Below are 8511 nucleotides of genomic sequence, written 5' to 3'. Positions count from 1 at the left end.
AAAAAAAAAAAAAAAAAAAATTAAGGGATTTTATTGCTTGTATACCTTCCTTGCAAAGCATATGCTAAAAGTGACTTTTTTTTTTTAGAGAGGAGAATAATATAAGCCAGAACTTGAGGTCAACACAAAAGATGAAATAAATAAGAGGAGGATTAAGTGAAGGAAAAGTAAAAAAAATATTTTTCTTGAACTTAATTGATCTAATAGAGTAAAAATAGTTTGTTCCAAATAATAACAGCAACAATGCATTATATATATGCACATATATATATGCTTCTGTATAAATGAAATGAATGTAACAAATGACTGATACAAGGGACAGAAGAGAAAATTGGGGCTATTTTGTTATTATAATGTATTCACACTAGCCCTGAAGCAGTATACTCTTGTTTCAAGGAGGATTTGGGATAGTTGTAAATGTATTTTGAAGACTCTGGGCGGCAATTACTAAAAAGGGTACAATAAAACCACGCACCATGACTCATGCCTGTAATCCCAGCAATTTGGGAGGCAGAGGCGACAGGATTGCCTGAACCCACAGGGTCGAGACCAGCCTGGGCAACATGACAAGACCTTGTCTCTACAATAAATCAGAAAAACTAGCTGGGTGTGGTGGCGTGCGCCTGTAATTCCAGCTACCTGGAAGGCTGAGGCAGACAGATGGCCTGAGCCCAGGAGGTCGAGCCTGTATTGGCTATCAGCGTGCCACTGCACTCCAGCCTGGGGGACAGAGTGAGACTCCAACTCAAACAAAAGAAAGTGTGGGTGTCTATATTAATTTTAGACTTCAGACTTCAGAGCAATGAAGCTATCTGGGGTAAAGAGGGTGCTACATAATGATAAATGGGACAATTCTCCATGAAGACACAGCCCTTAGTATATGTGCCCAACAACTGGGCGTCAAAATACATTCCAAAGCAGTTATATTCGAGAAACGCCACACTGACACCCACTTTGGGCCTGTTGTCAGCTCTGTCCCGTCATCCTGAGGTGCTGTCGAGGTGTCCTCACGGTTCAGATATCCGGTCCTCAGAGAGGCCCTTGCTGACTCCCCTACTGGGAGTGGCCTCTCCATCCTCATTTCCTGCACACATTTCCCTTTCCCTGGTTCTGTTGTCCATAAAACGTCCTCTCCTGACGTGCTATGCCTCCGACTTAATTTTGACGGCTAGTATGTCATCTTTCCCTCGAATGCCTGCAACTTGGTAATAGAGACTCTCTCTCTAATCTTCCTTGCTCTATCTCCAACCCAAGCATTATGTTTTCTTTTCTTCTTTTAATTAGGAAACACAGATTTATTAAAAGAAAGATATGTTACAGCAGTATACCAGTGAGAGCGTGGACTCCCCATGTTTTCTTTTAAGTCAGTGTGAGGAGAAACTGTTAACCTGTAGTATTTCTCTGTTATTTTTCTCATGTGACCACTCCAGTTGACCTAAGTATTACTTCCTTCTCTCCCTCCACTAATGTAACACCCAGTTGGTGTGCATCGCCACACTTTGTAACCAAATACGTTAATTGTGGGGATCCAGGTTTATTCTGTGCAGAGAAACCCCTTGAGGCCACCCTCTGCCTCCCCAGAGAAGTGGGGGAGTGAGAGAAGTTTGAAGGGTATTGATGTGGGTCTCCCCTCACTGCCCAAGAAAGATTGCTTCTTAAAAAACTCTCACTGCAGTGTTCATGCAGCCAAGGAAAAAAATCTGCAGGTAATTTCTCAAAATTTTTTATTAAAATATTTAGCAATTATTATATTAGAAATCAAAATTATAAATTTCTCTCGGCATACCATTCAACTCCATTAAAAAAGAGATCTATTTTTTTTCAGTGAATACATACTTAGGCACAAATGTTTCTTTTGCTTATTATTTACAACTATTGGAAATACAATTCTAGAAAAAGAATATTGCTTTGAAGCTAACAGACTTTATTGCTACATTGCATATATTTTTGAATTTTAATAAATTATACCATAAAATAGAAATCATTCTTCTATATAGAAATAATTAAAAACACTGTCTTGAAATACAGTTTGATGAATTGTTAACCTGGGTAAAACAGTCTCTAAAGCATCTCTTTCACTGCTGATGACAGAGAATCCAAATTTTCAGTGAAAAGAATGTCTCACATTTATGGTGTTTTCCAGGAAGGCCCATATTCTTTAGATTTGAAGGAATTGGGCATGAAGGAGTTGACTGCCATGCCTGGCATGTGAAGATGGAGGAACTCTAGCCCAGGGAGGGCTCCCCTGGACCCACTAACCTGAACGACCGTCAGGTGGACTCAGGTGGGCGAACACCTGAGTGCAGGGGCGGGAGCAGCGCTGCTGGAAGGCCCAGCCCACTCCTGGGCCAGGAACCACGGGTCTCAGTACCAGGCCTCCTGGCAGGGTTGGAAAGTCCTGCTGCGATGAGGTGATTTCCACAAGCTCTTCCAGAGACTCCAGCGTTTGTAGCATCTCCTCCATTTCTTCTCGCTGTTTGGAGCGTTTTTGTCTCCTTTCACTTCTTGGATCAGGGAAGCTAATTCCTCCATCAGCATCGAGTTGGTCTTCTTCACCTTTCCGTGTCTCTAAGGCTGGGCGGATTTAGAGATTCTCTCTCCAGCTTGGCCTTCTCCCAAGATGACTCGATCTCTGCACACTCCTCTCTGGCGGCACCGAGCTTGTCGCTGAGGTGGCATTTCTCTTCGATCTGAGCAGCCAGTGCTTCTGCAGACTGCTGCTCGCATCTCAAATAAAGTCGACTCCGAACAGACCGAACAAGTCTGAATACAAGTAAGAGACCCACCAATAAGCCGATGAGAGTGGGACACACCAGTGTCTCCCCCTGGACGCTGTGGAGAGTAAATTAAATTGCGAACTCGGGCCATGGGCCAGCAGCTCCTCTCCCACCTCACCCAGCTTCCCGAGAGCCAGCCCAGGACCTGGCTTCACAGAGGATCACTGCCCCTCCATGGCACTCCAGCCACCTCGGGGCTCTGCCTGGTAACCGTGGATCCTGTAGCCACAACAAACAGCTGAGCCCCCCAACATTCTACCGGGATCCCAACTGCCAGTGAGCAGTCTGGATTGGCTAGTTTCATGTCGGTTAGAGAAGAAAAGGTAGAAATGAATATGCTTGTCTCCATTAATGTTATATGATCATTCTTTTCTTCTTTCTTGTTGCTTTTATATTGATATGAAATTGAAATATGGTAAAATGTGCATAGGTGCAAATGTATGGTTTTACAGACTTTTAAACCTTGTAATCCTTTTGGTATCCAACTACCTTACCAATATATGAATTACGTCCATTAACATTACATCAGAAACTACTTACTTTCAACCTATACCCACCCACTCCTGCACGTACAGTCTCTGTTTCACATCTAAACATAATTTTAGTCATTTTTTCAACTTCATAAAAATTCGGTAAATCACCACGTTGTTGATAACTGCCTCCTTTGCTTGATGTGCCTGTTTGTTCCACATTTCTAGGCCCAGAAAGTGTGTGCGAACAGTGGGTGGGTCTTTGACAAATCACCAAATGAGTGAGTTATTTTGCTAGCCTAAAACTAAACATCCAGGTCACACAGTCCTCCACTTGAGAAGGTTGTTTCCTCTACAGTGCGGTGGGAAACTCTTTGCATATTCTTTAATTTGGTGACTCATGAAAATTAATCTAGCTTTGTAAATTCTATAGGAAATATTCAAAAGGCATTCGTTTTCCATTCAGTTCTATGACTAAAACGACTTTCATTTACTTGCTATACAGTTTTCAAGACACAAATCACTACATTATCTAGTCATTTTAGACCAAAACTTGACTAATTCATATTCACTCTCATTCTTCAGGGATGGGCTTATCCATTTTAATGAAAGGCTTTTATTCAACACTCAGCTCTGCTTCTTTTATGTTTATAAAACATTGTAACTATTATTTGAAAAGTGACTCAGGACTAGTTAAAAAAGTAGTTAAAAAAATACATAAAATGGTTTTAAATTCTTCAGCCAGATAGGCATTTAAAAAATTTTCTGAAGAGATGGCTTACCTAATGGAGTGTAAATCAGATTCCTAAAACATATCTGAATGTTTTCTAAGGACCTCATTGTCCCAGTTTTCATTTTACAAATTTCAAATGAATGATGTCAGCACTTATGCATGCGTTTTAACAGTTAAAATACAGTGACATGGCTGCAATTACATTTAAAAATAATGAATTTAAGCCGGGCTTGGTGGCTCAGTCTGTAATCTCGTGCCTTGGGAGGCTGAGGTGAGTGGATTGCCCGAGCCTGCTGGTTCGAGACCCGCCTGGGCAACTTGGTGAGACCTCATCTCTAAAATAAATCAAAAAAATTAGCCGGGTGTGCCAGTGCGCACCTGTAGTTCCAGCTACTTGGAAGGCTGAGGTGGAAGGATCGCCGGAGCCCAGCAGGTCGAGGCTGTGGTGGCCGGGAGTGGCCACCACACTCCATTCTGGGCGACAGAGTGAGACTCCAACTCAAAAAACCCCCCCCAAAATCAAAAAAACGAACTTAAAGTGTTGATGTTGTTGACTTGACCATCCTGACTCCTTGAGTATAGGAATATAGTATTTATAAGATCTAGGCACTTATCGGCGTATTTGTCTCCATTACTATTTTCTCCATATAGTATTCATTTAAAACACTCCAAGTACCCCTTTGCCTTTTATTGATAGTGGATGGATATGTTAGAACTCACTTAGGATGAAAATTAAGGAATTTTGGACCTCATGTAGTCCTGCTCTCTGTGATTTGGTTTTTTTCCCCTCATCTTATATCATGTATCTTATCATAGACAATTAAATACAACAAATTACACTTTCTTGTTACTAATTAATAAAGTATATGATGATGGAAGAAAGTTAAGCCTGTTTAGCAAGAAAACCAGACTTTGCTCTTCTTTTATTCTTGTCTTTATCAGGGAAACGGGTTCCTTGCAGGATTGTTTGCATTTTTTTTTAACTGCAAAATTTTAAAAATTTTAATATTGTGGGGTACCTTTCAGGGTAGGCATACAAATAGTCACTGTGCAGGCGCACCCTTGTTGATGAGGTATGCCCCCTTTTCCCCAGGCAGATTTCCACTACTGTCAATTCCATCTCCCTGCCTCCCCTCCCCTCTGCAGTTTCCCACTACTGTCAATCCTTTTCTTATAATATTGCAGCCGTTGTTCAAGGTCCACTTATGAGTGAGAACATGTGATACTCAGTTCTTTGTTTCTGTGAAAGATCACTCAATATTATAGACTCTAATTCCATCCAGGTTGCTGCAAAGTTCATGTTTTTATTCTTCTTTATGGGTGCGTAATATTCCATTGTGTATATGTACCACATTTTTTTTTTAGATATCACAGAACAAATTCTTAACTTATTTTATGAAATAAGGTTGATGATTTAACTTTAAACCAATCCCACAAGTACAGATTGGCTGCAAGGAATACACAAATGTATCCAAATAGTACAACAGAATTATCAAGAAAATACCCTTCATATTAAATGCAGGCCATGTTATTAAATATAAGGGCAATTTCAAGTTCAGAAACTAAACACAGAAAGAATACCGTAAATAAATGCTTCCATCATGACCATCTCTACCTAACTGACAAAATAGAATTCTTTTCTAAAGTCCCCAAATGTAGGAACTACTAGTTAAAAGCAGACAGCATTTAGAATCATAAAAAAATTCAAAACTTAATTTTGAAGGAACTTAAGTAAGACATTATATTTCAACAAAGTCCTCATTTGTATGTAAAACTATTATTCCAATCCCCTCATTTCTGATAGATGTTGGAGTCAATGGTCTTTAAACAAGGACTTTGCCCTACGACCCTAAATTGTATGTTTGTTTTTTTTTTTTTTGAGTTGGCGTCTCACTGTCACCCAGACTGGAGTGCAATGGCCGCTCCCGGCCACCGCTGCCTTGACCTGCTGGGCTCCGGCGATCCTTCCGCCTCAGCCTTTCAAGTAGCTGGAACTACAGGCAGGCGCTACCACACCCGGCTCACTTTGATTTATTGTAGAGATGAGGTCTTGTCAAGTTGCCCAGGTGGGTCTCGAACCCGCGGGCTCAGGCAATCCACTCACCTGGGTCTCCCAAAGTGCTGAGATTACAGGGTGAGCCACTGAGCCCGGCCCTAAGTTTTTTTTTTTTGAGTTGGAGTCTCACTCCACCGCCCAGCCTGGAGTGCAGTGGCCGCTCCCGGCCACCGCAGCCTTGATCTGCCAGGCTCCGGCGATCCTTCCAACTCAGCCTTCCGAGTAGCCGGAATTACAGGCGTGTGCTACCAAGACCGGCTGATTTTTTGATTTATTGTAGAGATGAGGTCTCGCTGCCCAGGCGGGTCTCGAACCCGCGGGCTCAGGCAATCCACTCACCTCAGCCTCCCAAAGGCGTGGGATTACCGGCTGAGCCACCGAACCCGGCTCTAAATTGTATGCTAAAGGGTTAGTAGGTTCAGTATATTCTTTGTGGTTTCACATAATTTCTTTGCAGCTGATTAAATTGCTTTCTTTTAAAGGAATATACACAATTCCTTTAAGAAATAAAAGCAAAATTTTTTGGAAAAAGGGATATGCAGTTATAATTTCTTAAATATGCATAAAATGAGCATATGTCAATATTGGAAATGCCAGCTATTTATTCTTGCACTCCTAACATAGGAAATTGTTTTTTAAAAATTAAATTAAAGAAAGAAGTCAAACATCCTTAACTTAAGAAACTTAAGGAGTTTTCACAGTTCCTAAGTCCATATTCCTGTACTAAGAGCCTTGACTATGAAGAGGCAGGAATGTAAAAACCTCAGTAAAATAAACACAGTAAAAACGAAACAAAAAAACTTGGTATATAGAATCCTTACATCTGTTTTTTCCTCTTATGAGGTCACATTGCTGAATGTATACTCTAGAAAGGAGGCTAACTGGAGGCTTTTTGTTGTATAACATTTTGCTTTGTGAACTGGAAATTTCTTAGACATCCACTTATGCTAGTCCACTGCCACAGAACTAGTTCGCAGCCTCAGTTATCTGGGAAGGGTTATCCTTTCCTCTTTCCCATCAGTCAGAGAAACACTGGTATAACGAAAGAGTGAAAAGTTGCGGCCGCTCTGTCCAAGTTACCTTGAGGGCAGTGAGGACTGTGAATCTGTCTGAAGTCCGATAAGTGACGGTGGTTGTGGACCACCCACCGTGGACAGCACCGGTCTTGGGTTTGGACGGGTGGCGTCGAATCGGCAGGGCCCAGGAGCGGGGGTGGAGGCTGATTTGAAGTCGGCCGGGGCAGGACGAACCGAACTACTGCGGGAGTGGAGGAGGCCGCGGGGACGAGCCGGGCAGCAGGCAGTGCCGGACCAAGAAGGGGCGGAGGCTGGCTCAGAGTGGCCGAGGGGCAGGAGGTGATGGGCCCGGAGCCCGGAGCCCGTGGGGTCTGCGCCTCCTCTTCTGCCTCAGTGCTCGTCCCCGATGGCGCGTGAGAGGCACTTCTGGTCTCCTCCCCTGCAGCGGAAGCATCACCACCAGAAGCCTGGGTTCCTTGTTCTGCTTCCCACTCCTGCAATACCTCCTCTAAGTTAGACCGACGCCTGCGGCTCACAAAGAAGTTCTTCGCTTGCCCCACCGTCTTGCTGCCCATCACATCTGCAACAGCTGGACAATCTTTACCATATTTGCGGACACCTCGCGCGGCTAGAAGCGGCTCCTCCGTGGTCCAGCGGGCATCGATTTTCCCATTTGGCTCAGGAGGTTTGAGTTCTCCTAGTCCACCTTCCGTTTTCTGTTTGAGTGCACTGTTGACTCGCTTGGCATTCTGAGCCCGGCGTTTTAGAGAGATCAACTCCGTGTCCCGTTGCCTCAAGATGGTGTCGGCTGCATCGGGACTGCGGGAAACAGCTACCCCGTCTTCCTGGGTTGCACACGTGCCCTTGGGAGGACGGCACTTGGAGCGCTGAGAACGACGGCGATGCGGGCCACTCCGACGCGCTCTCCTTCCAAGCCCAGTCTTGCGAGTTTGGACAGGTGGCTCAGGATCGCCCTCTTTTTTGGGACCATGATCACCGTCATTCCCATCCATGGGGTGCGCTTCCTCCACGTCATCATCACCGTCGCCTTGATTACGTGTCCTGGCTAGTTTAGGCGCCTGGCCATCCATCAGCCCGGTCCTAGAGCGAGTCCCCCCCCAGGAATAGTGATATTTGGCAAGGCTTGCAGCGGTTTTACCTGGAAGCATTCGCTGAACCCCGAGAAAGCTCTTCCCACGAAACCAAAGGCGTGTTCGGAGAGGACCTTCTCGCCCACTGTCCACTCATCCGGAAAGGGAGCGAAATTAGCGAGGTCCAGGCCACGCTAATGCCAGAACGACACGCCCGGAGCCGGCCCCACACTGGAGCCAGGCTCTTCCTTGGCGCGCCGGACAGTCGTCGCGTCGGGCGTGTGGGACGCGGTGGCGGCGAGGCCCGCGCGTCCCTCCGCCGCCTTTGCGCGCCTCGCGGCGCCCGCATCCAGGCCAGGGTCCGGGCT

The 8511-nt window shown here is 44.6% G+C and overlaps 1 protein-coding gene across 1 annotated transcript in view; it reads right to left on the bottom strand.

Annotated features, from left to right (window-relative positions):
* Nucleotides 1-8511, bottom strand: part of LOC103275728 (REST corepressor 3-like) — a 25798-nt gene that overhangs the window by 13563 nt on the left and 3724 nt on the right. Inside the window, 4 exon segments of the mRNA XM_021706504.1 lie at nucleotides 2557-2763; nucleotides 7117-7213; nucleotides 7216-8256; nucleotides 8259-8337. Of these exon segments, the coding sequence (XP_021562179.1) occupies nucleotides 2557-2763; nucleotides 7117-7213; nucleotides 7216-8256; nucleotides 8259-8337 (1424 nt within the window).

This window comes from Carlito syrichta, unplaced genomic scaffold (genome assembly GCF_000164805.1).
Source record: "Carlito syrichta isolate Samal-C Ts95f unplaced genomic scaffold, Tarsius_syrichta-2.0.1 Scaffold315650, whole genome shotgun sequence".
In the NCBI taxonomy this organism is placed as follows: Eukaryota; Metazoa; Chordata; class Mammalia; order Primates; family Tarsiidae; genus Carlito; species Carlito syrichta.
This window is presented reverse-complemented; position numbering and strand designations above follow the sequence as displayed.